General features: G+C 42.6%; 1 protein-coding gene across 9 annotated transcripts in view; it reads left to right on the forward strand.

The window, feature by feature from the left end:
- The window catches only part of si:dkey-237h12.3 (teneurin-3), a 173305-nt gene extending 149745 nt beyond the window's left edge, over positions 1–23560 (forward strand). For 7 of the 9 annotated variants that reach the window (XM_023959511.2, XM_078953486.1, XM_078953485.1 and 4 more), the window contains 11 exons: positions 302–551; positions 1936–1956; positions 6752–6984; positions 9281–9435; positions 13010–13893; positions 14546–14721; positions 15091–15326; positions 17236–17535; positions 18957–20568; positions 21298–21428; positions 21916–23560. In XM_023959511.2, coding sequence (XP_023815279.1) covers positions 302–551; positions 1936–1956; positions 6752–6984; positions 9281–9435; positions 13010–13893; positions 14546–14721; positions 15091–15326; positions 17236–17535; positions 18957–20568; positions 21298–21428; positions 21916–22668 — 4751 coding nt within the window. In that variant the 3' untranslated portion in view covers positions 22669–23560. The remainder of the gene's footprint in view (positions 1–301; positions 552–1935; positions 1957–6751; positions 6985–9280; positions 9436–13009; positions 13894–14545; positions 14722–15090; positions 15327–17235; positions 17536–18956; positions 20569–21297; positions 21429–21915) is intronic. The other 2 variants (XM_023959512.2, XM_011473139.4) reach the window with 1 other exon arrangement.
- Positions 23561–26968: the final 3408 nt, after the last annotated feature.

The following is a 26968-nucleotide window of genomic DNA, read 5'->3' on the forward strand; positions in this document are numbered from 1 at the left end:
CTTCAGCTTGGTGGAGGCTTCAGGATGTCGAGCCACGGCTCCGCTTGGGCTCCAGCTGCCGGGTCCTCTCTGTTTAAACATCGTACCTACATCTGTGTTAGTGAGGATAACACAGACACCCCCGATCCCAGCTCATGTCTGCTTCGTTTATCTGATGCTCGAGAACAATGTACTCCCAGCTTTACATTTGGAAAAATGATGTGGGGGCAGAGCTCTGTCTGCACCGACAGACTCCAGGCTCACCTCACGGTTTGGTGGCTGCCTGTGAACAGCAGTCATGTGTGGATGTTTGCTCTCTCAGGCATCCTCTACAAAGGCAGTGGGGAGAACCAGTTCATCTCCCTGCAGCCCGCCGTGATTTCCACCGTGATGGGGAACGGACGGCGCAGGAGCATCTCTTGCCCCAGCTGTAACGGACAGGCTCAGGGGAACAAGCTCCTGGCCCCCGTGGCTCTGGCCTGGGGCATTGATGGAAGCCTCTATGTCGGCGACTTCAACTTCATCCGCCGCATCTACCCCTCTGGAAACGTGACCAGCATCATGGAGCTCCGGTAAGAACATTTTGTTTTCAGGTAAGACAAAGTTTTGAACAACTTGATATTGAGTATAAAACAAAAAATCACATCTTACATTTGTACTGTTTTCTCCAACCAGAAAAAAAAGGAAGAAAGACATGGTACTCTCATCCTGCCTCTATAGGAGGGCAGCTTTATGGTGCTGATGGTTTACCTGTTCTGGTGATTAGCCCCAAAGCACAGATGTCTGTGATCCAGGCATTTAAGTGTGCAATGGACAGCCAAGTCGGGAGATCCCTCAGTGAGGCCTTAGTGCTTTAATGATGGAAGACCCAAACAACATGACTGTTTTCTGTCTGGAGTCCTCCATAACAGCACGCCACCAAATAAAGTTAGCCTGGAGCCAATTCAGGCTTTGGCTGCCAAAGTTGGAGCCGTGGGCATTGAAACTGTTGGCACCTTTAATGTGACAGTTTTGCTGTTTTTAGCTGTGTGGACTCTGACCTGAACTGGAAGTACATTCTGAGCAGAAAAAGAATCCCGCTTCTTTATTTTTGCTGAGATGGAGACGGGAAATGGAAGAGCAGGCTGACACTCGTCTCGCCTCCTCATATAAATTTGAAATCTTTCCCCGATCCATCTCCAGAGTGGTGAAAGACATCCTGCCTCTGGCGTGTAATTGGGATGATTTGCGCCTTCGTACCATGTTGGCTTCAGTCTGTGGTGACTCTGAATCTGCTGCCTGCTGGCTGACTTCAGTGTGGCAGATGTTGATTAAATGTGCGTTAGACCCTCATCTTCCATGAACATTGAAACAGCGACGGAGGTCGCTGCAGTGTTTGGAGTTGTTTTGTGAGATAATATCCAGATTAGAAGTCTGAATGTTCAGCAAAAATCTGGTCCAGACTCCTCTGTCACAGCTTAACATCAGTTTTTGTTTTTCTTCAAAATTATAATGCAGGGGTTTGTATGACCTGCTGCTGAAAAGGGATTTCTGGCTTCATGTCCTCAAACTTTGCAGTCTCAGTACTCTGTGGTCCTCAAGGGAAACAGCCTGATCGAGACTTCAGAGTGAAGTTGGAGGGCTGCATTAGAACAGGATGGATGAGCTCAGGAGGACATGTTTCCTGGTGGGCGGTGTCAGTGCTGCTCCTGCGCTCTCACATTTTTCCAGACTACGTTTCCTCAGCACAGTCTGAGAGCAAACAGAGTCTGTCACTCTTTAGTCACTCCACAGATTTCACCTCCAATGTCAGAGGTCTTTATCACAACAGCAGATCCAGAAATGACTTTATTTGTCCATACAGATCAAATGGGGCCCTGAATGTGAGAAATGAGAAATGTTTTGTCCTGACATGTTTCATCTTCTGTGTCTTCCTTTTCTCCTCTTTCTTCCTGCTTCCTTTGCCTGCTGTGGTAGAAATAAAGATTTTAGACACAGGTAAGTGTGCCATCAGGGCAAAATTCATTATCTGTTCATTTTTGAGTAGCTTTTCATTTGATCAACTCCAAAGACCCTCCTGAAAGCGCAGCCCTGGTGAAGGTGCTCTATGTTCATGATCATAAAGACAGATATCGCCTAGACTGGATGGTTAGCATCACAGCCTCAGATGCTGACAGGCTTAGTTAAACTCAGGGATGAGGCAACTTTTGTAGGAGTTTATATGTTTCGTGCTGCGGCTTTAGACCTGCTCAGTTTCAAAGTCTTTGCTGCATGAAACAACAAACATGACAACAGCTAAAGTCTCCTCCAGCAGTCTGCTGCTTCTCAGAGACTTCCACAGATCTAGAACTTTGGAAAACAGCGTCACAACTTTAATTCTGCAAAGAAACGACAGAACAGAACCGAATCTACAAAAAGATCAAAAGCCGTTTTTTAATTTGTAAAAGTCAAAGAGGAAAAAAATGAAACTGTGCTAAACTCAATATGTGCAACAGCAGGAAGTCACTGAGCGTGCTCAGAGGCGTGCGGGGTGCTGCAGGGACGTGGTGACTGTCTGAGGACGCCATGCATTAATGATGCACACAAAAACTTTTTCTGCACATAAACTGGTCATTATAGAGGGAGATTGTGAGGCAAAAATGTTTGCATCTCATACATTTTTCAAAGCGAACTCTGTTCTGCGTGTCAAACTGTCTGCGAGAACGGCTGAGAGGAATGTGCACGTCGACTTTGAGCCAGGCAGATGTAGCCATGCCAGGAAACGTGCACGCCGGGTCTGAGGCACGCACGTTCAACACACACTTTTTCTATATAAGTAGAACAAACTATGTGTGTGTGTGTGTGTGTGTGTGTGCGTGTGTGTGTGTGTGTGTGTGTGTGTGTGTGTGTGCAGAGCTTCTGGTCTGCAAACCTCTTCAAATAAATGTTGGAAATAAAGCCTAAGTCGCCCTACGGCCCGAACGGACAAACCTGTATGGGGGCCCACAGGTGACCCGCTCCAAATATCTAGATCATAGACCGCTTGGTGAGCCCCTACAGAGAAAATATTCATGCACATTATTTTCTGTAACGCTCTAAGTAAGGGGGAAGTAGGTGAGGTGCAGGCCCGTCAAACAGATTGTTTATTTTTCAACCCCCCAAATCCTGCACAAGGAACCTGCTAGTGCTGTCCGTGTGATAAGTTTGTGCTCCTTGTGAGCAGTCTGTGTTAAAAATGAGGAAATTAGAGCAGTTTCCCATCCTGGCCCTCGGGGAACACTGTTCTGCATGTTTTCCATGTTGCCCTGCTGATGCACACCTGATTCAGCTCATCATCAGGCTCTGCAGAAGTCTGACAATGACAATAGCTGTGTTTCCATTACAAACATGCGCAAAACGTTAGCAAAATTCTACAAATGTCGAGTAAACACAACTTTGCAAATACACAGTTTTCTTTTATATGGAGCAACGTCACAACAATGGTCAAAGAACACTTGAAAAAGTCCCAAAAAAAAGTGAACGGATAGTTCAAAAAGAGTGTGGGAATCCTGAAAAAGCTCCATAAACAGTAGAAATAGACAAAAATAGGAAAGGGCCCTTCATTCAAAAATTATTAGTTGTATAAAAACCAATCAGTAAAAAAAATCAAAATAAAAGTGACGATGCTGCCAAATATCTGCTGATGTTTGCTTAGGTTGTTCACCAGAGTACAGACAGTTTTGAAGGGTTTGACGCTTCTGCCATTTAATGTTTATGAGCAAAAGACAGCATCATGTTTCAAAAGCCACTGAAGGGAGCAAAAGCAAAAAGCGAACAGAAATCCTCTGAAGGTACGGAGCATTTTGAAATGGATGAAAACGCTGAAAGCGACTGAAAATGTGATATGCTAAAAGCTGTGTACAGAAGAATCAGAGTGGGGAAAAGGTCAGTGATTGTCAGCGTTTGCACAACTACCAAAGTGTGTAAGGATTCAGAACAAAGAATTGGTGGTAAGGTAAGGTCTGAGGTACAGAAGAGTTTTGAAGGGCAAAATCTAAAGAGTCTGTCTGAAAAGGGAAGAGAAGTCATCGACAGAGCAGCGACAGAGCTGCTGAGGATGCCATGGAAAAACACTCCTTCACCAGATCTACTGCAGTTTCAGCAGCTTTCACAAATATTTGCCAATTCTAAACATTTATATTCAAGACAAAAACAAAGCATCTTCTGCCTGAGGCCTTTTCATCAAGCTCTACTTTGGATGAGCTTTGTGGGTATTTTTTATCTGAGTTGGTTTATGGTCTTTGCGCAGAATTTGCAAAAGTATATATTTTGGATAAACATAGAGCCAAACAAAAAAAACACAATTATCAATGCCTATTGAAGGAAACTGAAAGAGTGTTACTTTTGTTAACTTTTGTAACTTTTGTTACTTTTGACCTTAACGTCTCCTATAGGTTTTTTTTTACATTTTCACTGTAAAACCGTCACTTTTTAGTCTTTTCTTGTTTCCGTCTCTTCACTTAAACTCCATTACCAGGCAGCCACCAATCGGTCTGCAATTCAGCTATTTTTACTTTTTCTGTTTGTTGAAACACACACTATTAGACATTAAATGATGTCTTAATAATATGAATGTTTGCATTCCCTGATCTTTTTCTATCTATACGTGTGTCATCCTCACTAGATCTGTTCACCAGTCTTTTCTTCGACATTTAAAAAAAAGCAGAGCCTAAAAAGATGGCATTAATTGTCACTTTGCTAACATAAACCCGTCATTTCTGTCATTTGCACAGGATTCTCCCCACAGGAGACTGAAAACTAATGAAATAGTCTGGCACACGAGCTGTCATTAGTGGAAACCCGCTGCGGTTCAATCCTGTTAAATCCAGTTTGACTTCCATCTTTTCAACATTTCTTTTCTACATTTTTGTCCTTGGAGGCTCCGGTATTTTTCCCGGCGCAGAATCTCCCTAAAAATGTCCCTCTGTGGCAATTCTACAAGCACACGACAAACAGAAGTTTCTAATAAGGTTTACATTGTAGGGAGCAGTTTAGCACCAGCAATAAACTTTCCACTAATTAGTGCTTTTGTGAAGATAACACTCTAATGATATCCCAAAAACACAGAGCAGCTGTTGGAATGTTCTCCCTGTAATGCAGGCTGCAGCAGTTTTACCATCCCATAATACTGGTTTGTTTGTTTTTAATCACAAAGCTTTCTAAGTAAAAAAATGACAAAAAAAATTGAGACAGCAGCACAGCAGGAAGAAATGCTGCAGTGTTGGTTTGCATCTGATGGAGAGGATCACAGAATTAGAATCAAAGACTTGGTCTAAACAAACAGATCCAAGTTTTTATAAATCTGTTTTCAGATAAATAATGAGGTGAAAGTCTGGACCCGACCTGCGAGAGGTTCTGACAAAAGAGATTTTTTCCTTCATTTATTCATTTATTTTTGTTCCTTTCACTAAAATAGTTGAATGCCAAATATGTTCACATGATGTTTGTACATTATTGAACATGTTCATGATTGGAAAGGAGCAGAAGTGGAGAATACAATTCTCGGCCCTCTTTTAAACATCTCATAGTTTCTACATTTCTCCCACCATCACCTGTGGTCAGATTTCACCATATACAGTTCAGGTAAACACATATTTTAGTAAACACGTTCCCTTCCTTTAGCACTTACATTCCAAACATTCCATTCAACAGTCACGTTTGTACAATCTGACTTGTTTTGTTTTATACATCTGTTTAAGTTGAATCAGATTTGAAAGGGCCTTAGGAGGAAACATGGAAAAAGTCCTTCTGACTGCAGACGGTCGACTGTCATCACTGCAGCTGAGGATGGTTTGATGGGTTTTCATGCATTTGCTTCTTTATAAATTAGGAGGTTTCATGCTGTGCCCATAAAGCTCCTGGTTTGCCTCAGAAACAGTCTGCTCCTGTCTTATTTGTGTTGATGTTTTCTGAGGCAGGATGATGTAAAATCTCCCACAGATTTCCAGAAAACTAAAAATAGATCTGATCTGTTATAAGGGTCAGGGGTGATATTTTTATCCCCGTAACAGCACAGAGGGCAGGAGATGCTGATCCTTGTGGTATTGATTGTTGGCATTGCGTTGAGCTGCTGGCAGATGTTTGTGTTTGGCTTTTGTTGCCCACACATCCATCTGAGAGCAGGAGCAGCTCCGCTGCCTCTGCTTCATCCAGCTCTGGTCCTCAAAGCAGGCCTGGCTCACCGGGCAGACGGCCTTTCGTGCTCTCCGTGCTGCAGAGCTTCTGAACTCAGATGCTGCTCTTTGGAACCAGCACAAAACATCAGTGAGGGAAGCAGCAGTACCTGCTACTCTGCTGGGGGGCGCCCTAACTCCATGCCCCTCCCTCTGTAAAAAAAAAAACCCCAAAGGTTCATAATGTCTCTTTATATCGCATGAGTATGAGAGGAATGTCTGATTTTTTTTATTTTTTGTTTTATGTTTCACATTGTTCCTGTTTGTCATTTTTGTTATTGTTGCCTTTTTTTTCTATATTCCTTTTATCTAAATGTATTTTTCTTTATTTAAGCTGCAGCAATAGTGAAAGAAAAATTATGATTATTATTTTTTTCATAAATCTGCCCTCACTTGCCTGTCTTTTATTTAAAACACTAAAACAACATCTTTAATTTTTCTAATAATCTAACATCTTTAATCTGTTTCAAATGTTTATTATCACATTTGTTTGCTATTTTCCATCTGAAGTGTCAGTTGTACGGAGGGGACAGCCCAGAAAACATTTTTATCAGAAAGAAAACAGAACACGTTGTTTACCAGACAAACTGTCATTAATGCAGCAACAATCCGGCGCACCGGTACTACCTGACGGTTGATCCGGTCAGCGGGCAGCTCTACGTCTCCGACACAAACTCCCGGCGGATCTACCGGCCAAGGACTCTGAGCGGCACCAAGGAGCTGCAGGCGAACGCGGAGGTGGTGGCCGGAACCGGAGAACACTGTCTGCCCTTTGATGAGAACCACTGCGGGGATGGAGGCAAAGCTCCGGAGGCCTCCCTGACCGGACCCAAAGGTAGCACCTCCTCCTGATGAAGATGTGCTGTATGGCTGAGGTTCATGCAGCAGCAGCTGCTGATAGTTTAAGCTCATGTGTGCTTTAGGCAGCAGATGGTAGTGAGGACAGTCACATTTTCAGGAGAATTCTGGGAAATTACATCTTTTTCCCCTCTGAAAAGATTTACTGAGTTTTTTTTGGAGAGAAATTTATTTTTAAAAACTCCAAAAACAATCCAAGAATGACAGTCACCAAGAACAAACATTTCATCTTTAAAGTCAAATGATAAGAACAGAGAAGGTAAGGGTTAATGGCAGACAGAGTGTGCATCATCAGACATTAACGCACGTCTGAATTAAGCATTCTGATAATGCACAGTTCCAAGGCCATTAACCCTTACATACCATGTTCATTTACAAAAGAAATAAATATTCCAACCGTTTTTAGAGCTTTATTCTTGTTGTTTTTTTGGTTTGGGTTGCTTTTTTACACAAAAAGCAGACTATTTGTTACGCTCCGACCTCGACTGCAGCTGCCAGGGAAAGTGACATCCATGCTGGTCGTCATGATGAGTTAAATAAAGGGATCAGTTCAGAGAGGAAATTCAACTCTTACCGCTTGTTTCTGTCCAGAATTGAGTTTTCACCCCGTCCATGGTATAAAAATAACCATAACATCCAGAACATGCTAACAAGTCAACTCAACTCTTTCAATCACTTTAAATCACAAAAACTCAGTGAATTCTTCATCTTCTGTCTCCTTTGAACTGAGACTGAGTGGCGCTTCTTCGTCTTCTTTTTCTTTTGTGTTGCCATCAGTAGAAGATACCTACAGTGCCCTCTAGCGCCTCTTACTATTCATTTATTTTTTAAATCCCATACAAGTTGCTCCTGAGTATTAGTTCATATCCATATTAATAATATCCATATTAGTTCATGATGCAAAAACCCTGACTTATACTCCCAAAAATACTGAACTGTTGAAAGTCTAATTCTTCATGCCAGTGGCTCCTTACAGCAGTCCTTTAAAACACTAATTCAAGGGACTTTTTCACCAATGCCTCTGAAATCAAAGCGAGGATGAATTCTGCTCCGAGCGCCACCTGCTGCATCCGCTCAGCTTCTGTGGCCACAGCCAAAGCAAACTGAGGAAGGATGTCATGATGGAGGGGGAGGCTGCTGAAGGAACAGCAGATGGCTCCTTCTCCCTCTTCTCGGACATTTGCTGAACTCTGCTCAAATGTGACACATTTCATCGGTCTGAGAATCTCGGGCTGACAGATCACCGCCTCCTCAGGATTCATCTCCAGCTCCCCAGGCTCGTCAATGTTTTAGCAGAAAGCAATCTTGTGCAGACCTCACCACAGGTCAAACCAAACCACTAACCTTCCATAGAAGCTTTTAAAGGCTTCATTGAAGAAAGGAAATCTCTGAGGGCAGGAGTAAAGTTATAGCACATTCAGAATATTTGAATTCCCTTCAAACTGCAGAGTTTCCTGAGATCTGCAGCACGCCGTCTCTGAACCGAAGCCCCCTCCCTCTGTAAAAAAAAAAAACGCCTGTTCCGCGGCTGCATTCCCAAAGGTGCTGATCTCTATTAAGCAGCCTGGAGACACAAAGAGGGATATTGGAGCTGGCATGATGAGCCCAACCCCCCCCCTTCATGTCACCCTTTTATACAATAAAAATGTATTTTAGCAAGTTGATTTCCGGTCAAAGGAATAAATATAAATGACATAAACACAATAATTGACCAGATAATGTTTCTCTGTGGAGAGTGCCTTTTCTGTGGAAAACTTCTCAAGTGGAAAAGTGTGGACACCTTCTGTTTGATGAACATTTTCTCGTGAATAAAGTCATTGTATCTCATTTAAAAGTTACCTGTTGACTACCGTGTCTCATATGGGCTGCAAAGGTTAAAACAAGCAAAAATTAGACCAATATATTTAGTGATTTTCAGAATTTATGCAGAATTTTTCAGAGGCAGAACTCACTGACACCGCCCCACCTCCACAGGTCATTTAGACGAGGGGGGGGGGCTACCAGACAAGGCAAGTGCAACTGTCTGAATACAGCCTTTCCCACTCCTGCCTGAGAAATTATTTAATATCAGAAAAGCAGCCCTTGAATTATTGATAGATGTGCTTTTTGCAGTGACCTGAAAAATGGGAAGGCGAGCTTGACACATGTAGCCGTCGTGTTCGGTCCACCGAGTGGTGCCAGCAGAGATGCAGCTTATCAGCCGTGCTCTCGTCTTACCCCGAACACCTGTTTTTTGCCTCTTTTCTCCTCTCCCCCTCACCTGTCTTCAACAGGCATCGCTGTGGACAAGAACGGGTTGCTTTATTTCGTGGATGGCACCACCATCAGAAAGGTGGACGGCAACGGCATCATCTCCACTTTCCTGGGCTCCAACGACCTGACCTCAGCTCGTCCGCTCACCTGTGACAACAGCATGGACATCAACCAGGTGACCCAGACCCACAAGCTGTCAGCTCGTCAGAGCGCCACCTCATGCCCCCGACCCAAAAGTCTATCTGTGTTCCTTCACTCTAACAGCCCCAGATGCTGCAATGACGGAACCAGCCGTTCTTAGAGAGGATTTCGAGCTAAATCCTCCTGGTGGAACTTCTTCCATAGTCTCACATGTTCACTCTGGAAGGTTCCTCCCTGTGTCCATGTAACCTGTGTTTTTATGTACGTTTCATAAATGTTCTGCTGGGAGCTTGATAATGACACATGTGATATAAAGCTTTACTCCTCAAGCGCAGTTCAGGCTCACATCATTCATGACAGCTGAGGGATGATAGAAACGTCTTCATGAATGCTTCTTTGAAACTCTTGAAAGCAGATTTTCCCACAGAAAGAAGCTTGAACTCTTAGACAGCTAACGCAGAACCAACTGAGGAGATCATTTTCTCCCACAGAAAGAAGAAAATGTTGGGGGGGGGGCAGACTTGAAACGCGGGAACTTTTTTTCTGGTCCCAGCTGATGATATGAAGGGAAGATTAATTTCTCAACTTGGAAGTGGGAAGCTGTGCTCTGCAGCAAGACGTGCCTTTGCAGAAGTGGCTGATTTCAAACTGACTTTAAATAGGATTAGATTCAATTAGGTTTGCCCCACATGATGTAAATGTGCCATTAAAATAAATGCAGTGATTTTAGAGTGAGTGCTGCACTACCCAGTACTATTATAGATACTTGCACTAACACAAAGGTGCCCTTCCTTCTACATTTCTTTCATTCCTTGCTTTTTTGAGTTTTCTATAGGGACTGTAGAATCTAGGAGTCTGTCCAAAAAGCCTGTCATGATAAGGGTCCTTGCTGAGTGAAATGACCCAGAGGAACCAGCTGTCCCCTTCAAAAGGACGTTTGAATTCAGCAAATGAAAAAGGATATAAGGCCTCCTTCAGCAGCTCCTTTAGACATGCAGACTAGCTAGTAAAATGTTGTAATGTTGTAAACATTTCTGATTTACTTTTCTTATTCTCTTGGGTGCTGCAACGCGTATCGTGAGTTGTCCATGTTTTGTATGACGCAGCTGTAAGTGTGCTGTTTGTAGTCCACCTTCAAACGTGTAGTGTAATATGAAAAGATGTCACATCGGCAGCATCGTTTTTCGATTGGACTGCCACTAATGCGGAGATCTCCTTCCCTCTGAGTCTCTGACTCCTGCTTTGACCTGAGACGTCTCCCAACACCGTCTTGGAAAAGAGGGAAAGGAGATAGGAGGGAACTTTTCTGGGGATGTGGAGAGATAAGACATCTTACATTTTTGTGACATCTGTGATGGATGACTGGAGATCCGCAAATGTTTCATGTAAGAACTGCAATCGCAGACTGAAAGAGCCCCAGCAGTCAGGGAAGAATAACCTCAAAGCTTCACAGACTAAAAGTAAAAGTTGTCTTTGTTACCTGGGTGTTCAGAAGACAGAAACACGTCTTCAGTGATAACGTCAAAGGGATTCTTCCCTGTAAACAGGGGAGAAACAAAGAGTTTGTGTGGGCTGTGAGCAGGAGGGAACATGCAGACAAATCACTGGGCTCCTCACCGAGCGCGTGCTGTGGCACAGACCCGGTTCTGGGGATGCTGTTCCAGCTGGCGGCGCCCTTTAAGGCTGTTTGCTCTATTATTAACCACCAATCTGAGGGGCTGAATATCGTCCGGTTTTAATGACACCGCTGTTGCATCTGAAGACAGTGTGCTTCTGCAAATGAACCTCTGCTCCCTGACATGCTGAAGGCAGCCGGCTCTGAAGTCAGCTTGTTATTTTACAGGATGTGATTAATTCTACCATAACCTCCAGCAAGTGAGACGTAAACTTCATTTGCTGCTCATCACTGCTAGCTCAACACCAGCTCCAGCATCTCAAATGGAGCAGGAAGGTGACAAATGTTTCCTAATGTTCCTGTGGAAACTATGTTTAAAAGCTGATGTCAGAAAGCGTTCAGAGCAGAGGGCGTTCGCTGCTGGGGAGTGGGGCGTGGTCTACCTCCTGTCAGTCAGACTGTGGCCCCTCCCTGAATGCAGCCTGCTGGTCATCAGTTCACCCTTTTAATCGCCTACACAAAAAAGTGTGTCGGTCCAAACAAGCTGCTATCTGCTCCTCCTGAACGATGAGAGTTCTATCAGGAAGTCTTATGGAATTTATCTGGAAGTTCTGTTTTTAGAGCGTTGTTTAATTATACGAGTTTTATTTAACGACAGGAACTTGCTGTTACATGCTCATGTTGGCATGTTCGTACTCTGTCTTATGTCTCCACACCTGAAGTCCTAATGTCTGCTCCTACAGGACTGTTGCTTGCGATGGCCTACGTTCTTCAAATGTTTTCCACTGATCACCTTTGAAATGTTTAAGAAATGCACTGATCACCTTTTAGATCACAAATCGATCAAGGGTTTTAGTTTTAGTTTTTTGTTTTAGTTAGAATAGTTATTATTGGAGGGAAGATTTCCCCTCCTATCATTTTTCTGCAGACTAAAAACTATTTTTGAATAAAGACAGAGTGTGTAGTTTAGGATTTTAGACCTTCTGCTTTTACACAGATAAGATAAAGTTGTTGTACATTCTGATAAATCTCAACCTTAATTTTTCATGTCTTCCTCTCTTCTCAGATTTTAGAAATCAGAGAAAAATCCTTTCCTTTAAAAAAAACAGGGGTTCTTGGGTTTCTAAAGGAGTAGATGAAGGGATGACTCTTCATCAAAGAGAGCACTTTAGTTTCCACCACTTCATCTCCCTCAGTCTTGAGCTTTCCTTTGCAGAAGGAGAAGTTAGGACAGAGCCAACAATCAAGAGAAAAACTATGGCTTCAGTTCCGTTTACTGCTGTAGGTTTATAACAAAAGCTTCTTCAGGGCGTTTGACAGAGAGAGCAATAAAATCCCATTAAGAGTGGACCAGATCCACACTCCTTGCTTTATTGCAACTTCAACACACTAGAATCTAAAATATGTTAGAAGACACTGAAACCTGTTGGAGTTTTTCAGAAGGTAATGCTTTAGTGGGACAGTGGGAGGGGCGGCCTCCATGTCCGGGTGTCAGCTGACACCAGTGGTTTGATATGCGGTTAGAACCACACAGCAGGAGTCATTGCACAAGTTTCCTCCCAAAGATGTTTCATAATCCACTCAAAAAGATGATTGATTTTCCTGTTGGGTGACCGGCAGCTGCTTTTGATACAACTCTTGTTCAATTTTCCCTCAGACATTCAACCTTCAACAGCAACTGTGTGTGTGCATGCATTCGTGTGTGTATGTGTGCGTGTGGTGGGGGGTGCAGGGTTTGTACCCCTCACTGGCTCAGCCTTCATTCTCGCTGCAGCATTTGTCATTTAGTCCGTACAGACTGATGGTTCTGGGATTCTTCCATGAGCGTTTGGCAGAAGAACACTTTATTCCTTCCAAACACTTTACCAAGAAATAATGTGAAAGAGTTTAATGACACAACACATAATTACAAAATAATAACTAATTCACAAAAGGAACCTTGTGCAGTCCTTGGCATTTCCTGCCCTTAATGAGTATATTTCTGGTTGTCCAGGTGATTTTGGAGTGGCCCACAGATCTGGCAGTCAGCCCCATGGACAACTCCCTCTACGTTCTGGACAACAATGTCGTCCTGCGCATCACAGAAAACGGCCAAGTGAGCATTGCAGCTGGCAGACCTGTCCACTGTCCACTGGCTGGGCTGGACCGAGGAGCAGCCGGGGGTCAAAGAGCACACCTAACCCCGCTGGAATCTGCTGTCGCCATCGCTTTATCTTACCATGGAGGCATTTACATAGCAGAGACGGATGAAAGAAAGATGAGCCGCATCCGCAAGGTTTCTATGGATGGGGAGATAACACATTTGGCCGGGGCCCCCTCTGACTGTGACTGCAAGAACGATGCCAACTGTGACTGTTACCAAGCAGGGGACGGCTATGCCAAAGATGCAAGGCTCAATGCTCCATCTTCTTTGGTGGCGGCTCCAGATGGAACGCTCTATGTGGCAGACTTGGGAAACATTCGCATCCGGGCGATCTCCAGAAATGGGCCAACTTTGACTTCCACAGCCAGTGCATATGAGGTGGCCTCCCCGGATGCACAGGAGCTGTACATGTTTGACATTAACGGCACCCACCAACACACTGCCAGTTTACTGACGGGCGACCTGAAATACACTTTCAGCTACAGCACCGAGAATGACATCACAGCTGTCACTGACAGCAACGGGAACACACTCAGGATCCGAAGAGATGCTAGCCGCATGCCTGTGCGCATCGTGACGCCGGACAACCAGGTGATCTGGCTGACCATGGGCACCACCGGTGGACTGAAGACCCTCACAGCGCAGGGTCAGGAGCTTGTGCTTCTCACGTACCATGGCAACAGTGGGCTGCTGGCTACAAAGACATCAGAGATTGGCTGGACAACTTTCTACGAGTAAGTAAACCTATCCTGGCATCATTTGCCAATAAATGCGTGAGGTAGAGCTCTTCACCTTTGCCCTTCAATACTTTAATAAATGAAGATACAGCTCACAGCGCAAACAGTTAGACAACCAAAGTTCTCATCAGTGCTGCTTCTGCTCTTCTTGATTGAAGCGTAAGAATTGTACTTACCGACAAACTGCTCCAGGCGGCACATTTAATGGAAAGTCAATTATAAAACAAGTCTTGCTTGTTGAGAAGGTTACATTCCTCTTTTCTCTTTTTTTGTTGTCGTGTAAACTATGACACATTTTGCTGTCTAGCAAATATTTAGTACATTAGCTGTCAACTGTGATAACTATGATAATAATTATCCAAATAGTTGTGTTTACTGAAAATCTGTGACACTTTTACATGTAATGTAATAGCTGATGAGCAGCAGGACCCACATTAAGTATTTGGTTCTCGCCTCAGCCTTTTTGACAGATATCCCTCCACTTATGCTGAAAAATGGAACACGTCCAGTGAAGAAAGTGTGACATTTTAATTACAAGAAGGCCTGTGGTCTCGCTTCAGTGTAAAAGAGCTGATAACTGGATGCATTGTGGCACTGAGAGCCTCTCACATATCAGTTTTTGTCATTTGTTGTTCTTTTTGTCAAACAGCTATGACAGCGAGGGTCGGCTAATGAATGTGACGTTTCCCACTGGAATGGTGAATAACTTGTACGCAGACATGTACAGCGCCTTGACGGTGGAGATTGAAAGCTCCCTGACAGAGGAGGAAATGAGCATCACAACCAACACCTCCAGTATCCGAGCCTTCTACAGCATGGCTCAGGGTAAGCATCGCTGCTCATCCTCACAGCTGGTGCGGTTGTTATTTGTCTTTGTTTCAGGGGTCGGCGGGCCAATGTTGAGTAAGCCTAAGTCGTGTATCATTACGAATCAGGCGGGCTGACAGACCACAGCGTAAATGATGACGCCCAGGGACTCAGGCCTGGCCTGTCAGAGTCAGCAGGCACCTCAACCTTGTTACCAAGACCTTTCTGCCCTCGCCACAGCGAGACGCTCCAATTCTAATTTGGATTCTGCTTTTCCAATTTAAAAAATGTCTGCTTTGAAAAACTCAAGATTTGAACACACACCAGCTGGAATTTGAGCATTGCACCAGAAAAGCTGTACATTTATTTTGGATTTACTTCCAACAGACCAGTGTAGAAGCAGCTTTCAAGTGGGCTTTGATAATTCTCTGAGGATTACCTACGCCAACGGGATGGACACCCACTACCAGACGGAGCCCCACATCCTGGCAGGCGCTGCCAACCCCACTGTCGCCAGGCGCAACATGAGCCTGCCAGGGGAGAGCGGGCAAAATCTGGTGGAGTGGCGCTTCCGTAAGGAACAAGCCAGAGGGAAAGTTAGCGTGTTTGGACGCAAACTGAGGGTATGTCCTCTAAATCTCTTTCTGCCATGGGCAACACGTATGCACCATACATACAGCACACATGCAAATGAAGCACACATGCAGTAGCCATGTAGCACACCTGAAACGGACATGTTAATAATCTCATATTCGTAATAATAATTTTTTTCTAATCACAATGATCATAAGTTGTATGCTCAGAAATTTAATTAAATAAAAGAAAATATGAATACATGAATGAATGTTCACACTTAGACTTTAAAAATGTTGCTGAGCTCAATGATGCATCAAAACTATGGACTTTATTACAACATCCATGAACCTAAGATTCACTCGGGGGTAAAAAAAAATAATCCATCTGTTACTTTTTCCACAATCAAATTATTTAAGTGGAATGCTGAAGGACAAAATGTAAAAAAAATAATATTGAAACTGGATCACAATCTTACAAACCTTTGACAAATCACCAAACCCTCCAGTCTGAAGAAAACAAAACAGAGAATCACCAAAAACCAAGAAGACCAAAAATATCTGCTGTTTGACGAACCTGGACTGTTTTCACCTCTGATCACATCAAAAGAACATCTGTAGAAAAACTAAAAAAAAAAAAAAAACAGATAAATTATGCTTCAGTCGGTAGAACCTTGGTTTATTTCTGCCTATTTGTTTACAGAATAATTTTTACAGCCAGCCTGACTGATATGTGGTATGGCGGTAAACGCTAAAGAATAAGGGTGACAAAATCACATGTTATGTTTTGACTAAGTCAAAACTGCCCTACAAATATCAAAGTTGTAGACTTCTTGGTGAGCCTGTAGGGCATAAATGTTCAAGCACATTTTTTTCTACTGGCATGCTGCGGGCTACAAGTTGTAGCGAACGCTTAACACAAAAGTAAGTAAGGGTGAAGTAGGTGGGACGTAGGCATGTGTCACAGATTTTTCACTTTTTTAATTCCCTGAAATCCTGTGTACTGCTCAGAAAGCTGATAAGCGCTGTTCAGGTAAAAGATGTCTGGCTGATAGAAATGAGCAACGTAGACAACTAGAGCTAAGTTTGTATGTACATCCTACAGGCATCCTATGAGCACTAAGGTCTCACGCTCACCCTCTGCGTGCAGCATTTGTGCGTGTTCAGGAAGAGCCGTACTCACACCTTACTAATGACTGGAGAGTGGCATAAAGACACCATACGACAGTAACACTCGTTTGTCAGAAGTGTGTGTAACTTACAATATCCTTACAAAAATGTCCAGATACACTTAACACACGCATGATAATGGTACACTCCATTTTCATGATGAACCTTGAGGTGGCCACACGAGCCTGAAGTGAACTGCAAAAAAGACCTGCAGTCTCTTTAAGATGCAGTCCCCATGACCCTCCATGGGGTCATCCCAAACATACCAAACAACCCGCATCACCAGTATGGTAATGCACCTGTACGGGTGCATTAGCTGTATGCAGATGCAGCCTTTTTTTATTCTCCACCATAATTAAAAGTTTTAAATATTCCTTCACTCCTGCCTGTCAATTTAAATTTATGACATTTTAAAAAGTCGTCAATATTCCTGAATTATTCCAGAATTGAAACTGAACTCACCTCGTCTTCCTCCTCCGTTCCAGGCTGATACGATTTATGATTTATGGAGCTTCATGAACTTAACTTGAAAGGTTGCTTTTGCTCATAACATTTTTTGTCAAACTTGATTTAGGAGCTTTTGATTGTAGTGCACCTGAACAATTGCCAGAGTGTCCCTCAGTTTAATGAGCACAAAGGGGAAATTCATCTCATAAAATATACGCCATGCATATAATTTGGAAGAAATGTTCAGATGAACTGTTACACCAAAGCTAAGACTGCCCTGCTGAAAAAGCCCTCCCCCACGTTCAGCATGCTGCCTTCATAACAGAGGAAATGTCTCCTGCAGGTCAACGGAAGAAACATTCTTTCTGTGGATTACGATCGCAGCCTGAGGACCGAGAAGATTTATGACGACCACAGGAAGTTCCTCTTAAAAATTATCTATGACACCACTGGCCATCCGGTCCTCTGGCTGCCCAGCAGCAAGCTGCTGCTGCCAGTAAATGTGAGCCGCACAAGCAGCGGGCAGATCAGTGCCCTGCAGAGGGGCCCCACCACTGAGAGGCTCGAGTACGACAGCCAGGGTCGCATGGTCTCCAGAGTCTTTGCTGATGGGAAGATTTGGAGTTACACATACCTGGAGCAGGTGAGAAAGTAGCACAAACAAGTTTGGTGTTAGACACCACCTCTCAGACATGATGCTCTGATAGAATGTGAGACATTTCTGTGGCCCTTTTCCAAACTGAGACCGAGCTTTATTGGGACCATTTCTGCACTTTTGTAGCACGTCTTTCCCTTAGTTCCTGAAATTCACACTACATTAATTTATGTACTTATTTTGTTCAGACTTACTAAATACATGAACAAAGGAAGTTTCTTTCTGGTGCTGTGAATAGAAATCTGCAAAGCCACCGAAGGAAAGCGAAGGAGGCCCAGTGCTTATCATCCCCTTCAGCACTACAAACTCTAGATCCTGGTGGAATAGAAGAGCTGAAGTCTGTATTTTCCCAAATCCTCCAAGTAGATCAGGTTTATTAAAAAGATTAAAAAATATACATTGTTTGATAAAAAAAAAAAAAGCTATTTGTATAATGGATTGGAAAGGAAATGTTTGGTCGATAACAAATGTTCACATCATTACTTTGTAATGTACCCTTGGTTTCAGTGACAGAGGTCAAAGGTTTCCTGTAGGTCTTTAGCAGGTTTACACTGTAGCTGCTGTTCTGCTCCATTCTTCCATGCAAATGGAGGATAGAAGAGCTTCTTGATGACAGACTAACAGGTCTGTGAGGGACAGAACTCTTGCTTGTGTCTAGAAGCTAAATTATTATTTTCTGCACCATTATACAAATAAATTCTTTAAATATCACACAATGTTCTTTTATGGATCTTTTTTTCATTATTTCTGTCACAGTGTTTCAAAGATAAGAAACTCAGTTTTTTAAGTGGGAGAACTTGCAGAATTAACTGTTGGAAATATAATTAAGTCTATTGCACAGCCTGATAATTTCCTACTAAATACAAAAGAACAATTTAAGAATTTGTAAAATGCTCTTTGATCATAAACAGACATCACATCCTTTTGCTTTTTTGCTGCTATATAAAGAAGGAAGAAGCAGCCTCTGATGTATCTATCACACTCCATCTCCTCCTCCCCAATGCTCCTCAGTGTTTTTTTTAAACAGTTCATGGATGTTTAGCAACAAAAACATGGGGGGACTTTCTCTTGTTTGCCCCAGAGAGGTAATGTCAGCGCTCACAAGAAGCACTGTGGGGCCCAGAGAAATGTCCTAGTAGCTGTAGCTAACCAGGCACAATTTTTAACAGAATGTGAACCTGTGTGATTGTCCACGCTTACAACTTCATCTTCTTCAAAGCAATTAAAAAAATATTTACCTTGATGTGATAAATGAGCACATTTCATTGTTGTAAGAAAAATACATTTTAATCTTCATGTTTAGACAAATAGAGTCTTACTGTTAAAGCTACTGTAAAAATGTTTACGATGCCTGCATAACCCACAAGATTCATCCGAACTCTCTGTCTCCTCTGCTTGTGTCTCTCCAGTCCATGGTGCTGCTGCTGCACAGTCAGCGCCAGTACATTTTTGAGTTTGACTCTCTGGATCGCCTTTCAGCCATCACCATGCCAAGCGTGGCCCGATATACGGTGCAGACCATCCGGTCAGTGGGTTACTACAGGAACCTCTATCACCCCCCAGAGAGCAATGCCTCAGTAGCTGTAGACTTCAGCGAAGACGGCCTCCTGCTGAGAATATCGCACTTTGGCATGGGCCGTAGAGTCCTGTACAGGTACCGCCGGCAGAACAAGCTGGCAGAGATCCTGTACGATAGTACCAGGGTCAGCTTCACCTACGATGAGACAGCTGGTGTACTGAAGACAGTCAACCTGCAGAATGAGGGTTTCATCTGCTCCATTCGTTATCGCCAAGTGGGCCCCCTGGTGGACAGGCAGATTTTCCGCTTCAGTGAAGATGGCATGGTGAATGCACGGTTTGATTACACGTACGACAGCAGTCTGCGTGTCACGAGTATGCAAGGTGTCATCAACGAAACTCCACTTCCCATTGACCTGTACCAGTTTGACGACATCTCAGGAAAGATTGAACAGTTTGGAAAGTTTGGTGTCATCTACTATGAGATTAATCAGATCATATCTACGGCAGTCATGACTTACACAAAGCACTTTGATGCACATGGGCGTATCAAGGAGATCCAGTATGAGATTTTTCGTTCACTTATGTATTGGATTACCTTCCAGTATGATGATGTGGGTAGAGTTACCAAGCGAGAGCTCAAGATTGGCCCCTTTGCCAACACCACAAAGTACAGCTATGAGTATGATGTAGACGGCCAGCTCCAGACAGTGTACCTAAATGACAAAGTCATGTGGCGCTACACATATGACCTTAACGGGAACTTGCACCTGCTGAATGCAGGAAACAGTGCCAGGCTTCTACCTCTGCGGTACGACCTGAGAGACCGCATCACACGCCTTGGTGACATCCAGTACAGAATGGATGAAGATGGATTCCTCCGTCAAAGAGGAGCTGAAATCTTTGAGTACAATTCCAAGGGACTTTTAGTGCGAGTCTACAGCAAAAGTAGCGGTTGGACAATTCAGTATCGCTACGATGGACTGGGCCGCAGAGTATCTACCAAAACCAGCCTGGGTCAGCATCTGCAGTACTTTTATGCAGATCTGAGCTACCCATCAAGGATAACTCACGTATACAATCACTCCAGCTCAGAGATCACATCATTCTACTATGACCTCCAAGGTCACTTGTTTGCAATGGAGATTAGCAGTGGAGAAGAGTTCTACATTGCTTGTGATAACACTGGCACACCTCTGGCTATCTTTACCAGCAATGGCCTTTTGGTCAAACAGCTGCAGTACACTGCATATGGCGAGATCTACTTTGACTCCAACCCAGACTTTCAGCTCGTGCTTGGCTTTCATGGAGGACTTTATGATCCGCTGACCAAACTGCTGCACTTTGGGGAGCAAGATTATGATATAATGTCTGGCAGATGGACGATTCCTGACATCTCTGTGTGGAAAAGAGTTGGAAAAGAACCAGCACCTTTTAATTTGTACATGTTCAGAAACAACAACCCCATCAGCAAAGTCCATGATGTCAGGGAGTATGTTGCAGGTAAGAACTTCCACCAAGAGACATAACTACAATTTAATCTACAGTTTTTGTGTAAACTAAAGAAATTTCATGGCCGTTTATCTGGTTTTGTAGCTGAAACTTGTAACTCTATGAATAGTTACTGATAAACATAATTTCATTAGGGAAAAAGATAATACATTAAAAGTTGCCCTTAGTGTAAAACTAAAGATTTTTTGTCAGGTATTTTGTTTATTCAACGTTGGTTAACTCCAGCTGTCAAACGAATAGATACATAGTGCCAAAAAAATCTTTACTAGTTTTGTTTGTAAAGCACCAAATCCCAGTTTTCAATAACTATAATAAAACATCAAACTAAGCAAAAATTTTAACTATTTACAGTTGTCTAAACCAGTGTTTTACTACCTTTTTTGAATCAAGGTCCACTTTTTTGTCGACAAAAATCACAAGGAACTCCAGCAACTGAAATAGAATAAAAAGAGAAAGTCTTTAGTATGTGTTAATGTTGCGTCTGAAATTGAATTTGTCCTTCAATCCAGACATTGTTAGAAACCATCTGTTTCGGTTAGAAAGATGACCTGAACCAAACACTGATATCAGAACACTGGATGAAAAACACTGATCTAGCAAATTTGAAATATGCCCAAATTGTTGAAGTCTAAGAATGGACATAATTCTTCAAGTTCAACACTGCTTCTTTTCCTTAACATCTAACAATAAGAAGAAAGTGATCGTGCCTTTTGTTTCCAGATGTGAACAGTTGGCTCGTGACCTTTGGCTTTCATCTTCATAACACCATTCCTGGGTTTCCTGTTCCAAAGTTTGATTTAACTGTGCCGTCCTATGAACTGAAGAAGAGTCAGCTTTGGGATGATCTGCCGGTGAGCAACATAAACACGTCCTACGCACAACACAGCAGGTTCAATGCAGGAAAGAAAAGAAACAGAAACGTCTGCTCCTATCGTTTCTGTGTGTCTGCTGTCATTTTTTGGAAATTCTAAGTATTTCAATAAAAATATGAACTGGAACTGGTTTTGATTGCAAAACAACAATAAAACTGTTTGTATTCTGCCTTGCTTCAGTTCTCAGGTTTAATTTCCTGCTAATCTTATTGTAAATCTTCTTTGACTCCATTAAAAATGAAACGCTCTCTATGTTTGAACTATTTAGTCTTGGGAGTTAACCTAAAAAGTTTATTGAGGGGCAAAAATACTTTGAGCTTTTGAATGTGACTTAAAAACACCTTCATCTTGGATAGGGATCAGAACCTTTCTGAAGGAGGGCAGAGCAGCAGCTAGCTCTAAATGGCCTAGAGAGCCAGGTTCTGCCATGTTCATGCGTTAACGTTTCACTGCACTTTCCCTACAGCCCATCTCTGGGGTGCAGCAGGAAGTAACCAGACAAGCGCATTCCCTCTTGTCATTTGAGCGGCTGCCTGAGGTCCATGTCAGCCGAGGTCGAAGAGGTGAAAAGCCTTGGCTGTGGTTTTCAGCTGCCATGTCGCCCATTGGAAGAGCTGTTATGTTTGCCATCTACAAAGGCAGTGTCCACACTCATGCACTCAATGTGGCCAGTGAGGATTGCATCAAGGTTGCAACCATCCTTAACAACGCCTTCTACCTGGAAGACCTCCACTTCACCATAGACGGTTGGGATACACACTTTTTTGTGAAGCCAGGCCTTCCTGACGCCGACCTGGCAGCGCTGCACCTCACCAGCGGGCACAAGACTTTGGAGAACGGCATCAATGTGACGGTGTCGCAGTCCACCACTGTCATGGACAGTCGGACACGCCGCTTCGCAGATGTAGAGATTCACGCCGGGGCTCTGGCTTTCCACATCCGCTATGGCTCCACTGTGGATGAGGAGAAAACACGGGTAGCTGAGCTGGCACGCCAGTGCGCCCTGGCGGGTGCGTGGGCCCGAGAGCAGCAGCGAGTGCGAGACGGTGAGGAAGGGGTTCGGCCTTGGACAGAAGGTGAAAAGAGGCAGCTGCTGAGCAGTGGGAAAGTCATGGGCTACGATGGCTACTATGTACTTTCCATTGAGCAGTACCCAGAGCTGGCAGACAGCTCCAACAACATTCACTTTCTACGGCAAAGCGAAATCGGAAAAAGGTAACAACAAGAGGTGTTTTTTTCCTCCAAACACAGTTCAGTTTGGTGAAGATGTCAACGTGGACTACGCAGTTGCTTATATGTAAATTGAGTGTTGGTGTGGTTTTTTTGTAAAAAATAATGACAAACAGGAAAAGAAGCAAAGACATAAAGGAAAAAAAGAGGTCTAAAGCAATGCTGTGCATTGAGACCAACAGACAACGAAATAAATGTACAACTACACCAAGCCTTAACACGGCAAATACAGGTCACTTCCTCTGCAGCACAAGCCGTTTGGACCGGGACTCTGAAGAAGAGGAACTGTGGATCTCTGAGGAGCTCGTTTAGGTTTTTTTATGTTTGTCTCCAGAGAGGTTTGCTCAATAGTGGTTTGAGAAGAGAGGAAATGTTTACATTATGCATATCTGCACTTCTATAGAAGTACCAGGCTCATTTGTACCCCTCCTTGAGCAAGCAGTGTTTTCCAGCAATTTGATTTCAGTTTTTCTAATCAGAGACTTCTGATGCTTTTTGAAATATCCTCACCAAACAACCACTATGACCACCAGATTACACACTGTAAACATTAAAACATCTTATGCTCTTTGAGATGCCTTCAAAACAACAAAAAGAATTAAAAAAAGCAGTTGTGTAATTACCCAGTATTGATTGTGGAGAAAAAAAAACCCAAGTATGGTGAAAGTGTGAATGTGGAAGGGTGGGACGTGAAGCAGCACAAATGTTTCTTGGATATCACAGAGACATCACGTTTTGTAAATTATCCAAGAGGTTGATGCTGTTTATTTGCTTTTATTTATTTATTTATTTTTTAAGAACTGAGTAAATTCTGTTCCAGTCATTAACAATCATTTATGATGTGTTTATACATGAATAAAGTCCAACTGGTTTTAAGTTAATGTTGGCTGTGAATAATGGTTTCTCAGGATTATATATATATATATATATATATATATATATATATATATATATATATATATATATATATATATATATATATATATATATATATATATATATATATATATATATATATATATATATATATATATATATATATATATATATATATATATATATATATACATATAAATATATATTAACTGATTCCTGATTGAAAATACGTCCTCGGAGCTGCTTGAAGCCAACATTTTCAGTGTAATTAACCTGAAATGTAGACAGTTGAAAAGCTGCCCGTGTTCATACAAACCCAAAGTGATCCAGGTTTGTGTGAAGAGTTTCTCTTCATTAATGCTGCTGGTTTGTGACTGTCCTCACCACTGATGCTGTTGTTCATCAAAGCGCGGCAGCTGGTGGAATGCATAATTCTGAAAATAACCCCTTCATTTTAAAGTGCTGGTCTTTTCATGGCAAACTTCAAACAGCATTTCAAACCAAATGGGAGCTGAATATTCTTTGCTCATAAGTTGCTCTGTTGTTTTTGACCCCTTTTTTCATTTAAGATGCTTTATATTTAAGCGCCACAGCTTTCACACAGAGCCTTAAAGAGAGTCTGTATCAGACACACCCCATCAAAACAAGAAGAAAACGCCTGTATGGAGACATATTATTCAAGTTCTGCTGCCTATTGTTCATTTAAATTAGAATCACGATGAACTTCCACAGACGTCCTGAAGCGTCCATACAGGCCGTCTCATCCTCCTGATGAAAAGGCTTTCAACACAAAAACAGCTTTGCTAAATATGAAGCACATATTGCATTCTCTCAAAAGTCCTCTTATGCTCTCTAGTGGTACAAAGTGAATAGTTCAGAAAGTCATCACAGTGACGCTCTAATTATCACAGCAGCCAACACGGCACTTTCAAACAGGTCCCCAAACTTCTACCAAATCCGGATCTTGTCAGTACTGAGCCAGATGTGTAGCTCAAAACAATCACTTCTCCTGCAGGTCCATTTAAACAGACATCAAATGGAATAGTTAAGTGTGTAATATCAAAACGACTCGCAGCCTTACTGCAGCGTTTTTTTGACTGAGCCAAGTACTGCCTAGAAACAGAGCGGAATCTGGCTATACGCTGCAACCAGAACTACTTCAAAGACTGACATAAAAGAGATGGCACGACTTTGCAACAACATCAAAGGGCCAAAGGAATTGTGCAATAACAACATCAGAGCAACAAAAGGAAAGATCATGTGAATTCCACACTTCAACACTGCTTCCTTTGCAGATGAAGGTAGCTATAAAGAACCATGCTTCCCACCCTGAGCTGATTTTCCTGATGTCCTACACATCACAGGGCTTTGAAAGATGACATGGATCTGATCAAGCTTGTCCTAATGTGAAGTCTCATAGCATACATCTGTTTCTGAAACAGTGAATCTCAAGATTTGGCCTCTATTAAGTCTTGGTTTTTTTTTTGGTCATGTTTTAATCTAGATTGTCAAAGATGAAAATGGAAAAAAGAGGACCTGCATCCAATTCAGGCTGCAATCTCCTTTGAAATGAATGTGTCCTGCTTTTTGAATAGCTGGACTGCAGCTCATAGCAGCTGGTTTCATCCTGCACAAACATCACACAAGCATCTCTAGCAACTTTTACAAAATGATACAAATTTAATGTCCTGCATATATTTGATCTGAGTATGTGGCCCCACGATCAGCCGGTCTGTCAGTTCATGGCCACATCTCAAAGAGATGATGTCTCAGAACCAGAACACGCTCAGTATGGCTTAGGGTTCAACCTGTCAAGCAAAAGGCCTCCCCACTTTAGGAGCTACAATTTGATCTTGATAAAGAACCAATAATGAAAACATTTATGTATGCATTTTTTCAACTGCCTGCTTGAAAATATGGTTACTTGGAGAAGTTGTTAAAGTGTATTTTTAGAACCAGTACAAATGTTAATTTCTGTTTTGAAGTTGGAGCCACGTGAAAACCTCTTGAGGCTGGTTACAAGTGTAAAGGAAGTGGAGCCGTGTAAATTGTTTTGGGTCTGAACACTGCTTTACACTGACCGCCCCCTCTGTTTCCAGATTCCCTCTAAAGCAGGCATGTCCAACATCAGGCTCGCACGCCAAATGCAGTCCACAGCTCCATCAATGAAAAGTATTTACGTACCACCGCCAGCAACATTGGTAGAACATTCTGCAAAATACTGTACGTGCATCCAAGGACAACTACTGTACTTTATTAAACCAGAAGATGGGAGTCGCAGTAAAGTTCCATTAAGCCTTAGTCAAAACTGCCCTTACGGGTGGTCATGGGTTGCCTTGCGAGGATAAAATAAGAGATCTTGTACGGGGCATGCAGGTGGCAGTGCAGACTGTCATGTAAAAGCAACTTGTATGTGAAATACAGTTTCAGGGTTTAACATTGTAATTATTAAATACAATTAATTTTATAATTTCACTACAATGAAAGTCATATTAATATTCAGGTTGAGTTTATTTCTAAGTCACACTTCAAAAAAAAATGAAAAGGAAACGTGTTCCAGTACAATAGTGCAATAAGTATTGTATCGCTGGACATGTATCGGGATACGTATCGTATCGCCACACTCTTGCTGATACACATCCTTACTGACGAGAGTTTGATGCCGTACGACAGCAGCACTCATACATCACAGAACAAAAATATAATAAAAAACACTTTTTCTCCCATTCGTCATGAGATGAACTCAAAGATGTGAAACATATTCTGCAAACCTAAAATTATAACTTATCTCAAATATTGATCACAAAGTCTAAATCTGTGACAGTGAGAACTTCTCCTTAGGTGAGGTAATCCATTCCACGTCACAGGTGTGCCATAAGATGCTGATTAGACTGCATGATTGCTGCACAGGTGAGTCTTAACCCTTGTGCTATCTTACCTCAAAGTTGTGATGCAACTGATAAAACACTGCGGATTTAGGAATATAAAAGATCGTAAAATACTTTTTCTTTGCGTTTATTTTATTTTATCAAACACATTTTGATAAGAATGACTGTACCGGGATTCAGCTGCAGCTTCGGCTGTATTTTGGAAAAGTCCCGCCCCTTTAACTGTCTCCACCAATCATTCTTGGGGGGCTTAATCACATGTAATCAGTCTGACCAATCAGAAGTGGTTAAAGTCTTCACTTCCTTGTCCCGATTTAGCTCGTAAAGTCGCTCAGTTCTAACAAAAATACCAGCTAAAGCTCGTCGTTAGTGGTGTAGCTTTCCACAGAATCCGGTATCAGACCGTGGAACAAGTGAACAAAACAATGAAGCTCAGAGACGCGATCTCCGCCCGTTTTATGCACTACATCTCCCATGATGCATTGGGTTGTGAGAGTAACAGCGCACAAGGAGATCTGTTGTTAA

Source organism: Oryzias latipes, chromosome 10 (genome assembly GCF_053564925.1).
Source record: "Oryzias latipes strain Hd-rR chromosome 10, Olatipes_Hd-rR_3.1".
NCBI classification, from domain to species: Eukaryota; Metazoa; Chordata; class Actinopteri; order Beloniformes; family Adrianichthyidae; genus Oryzias; species Oryzias latipes.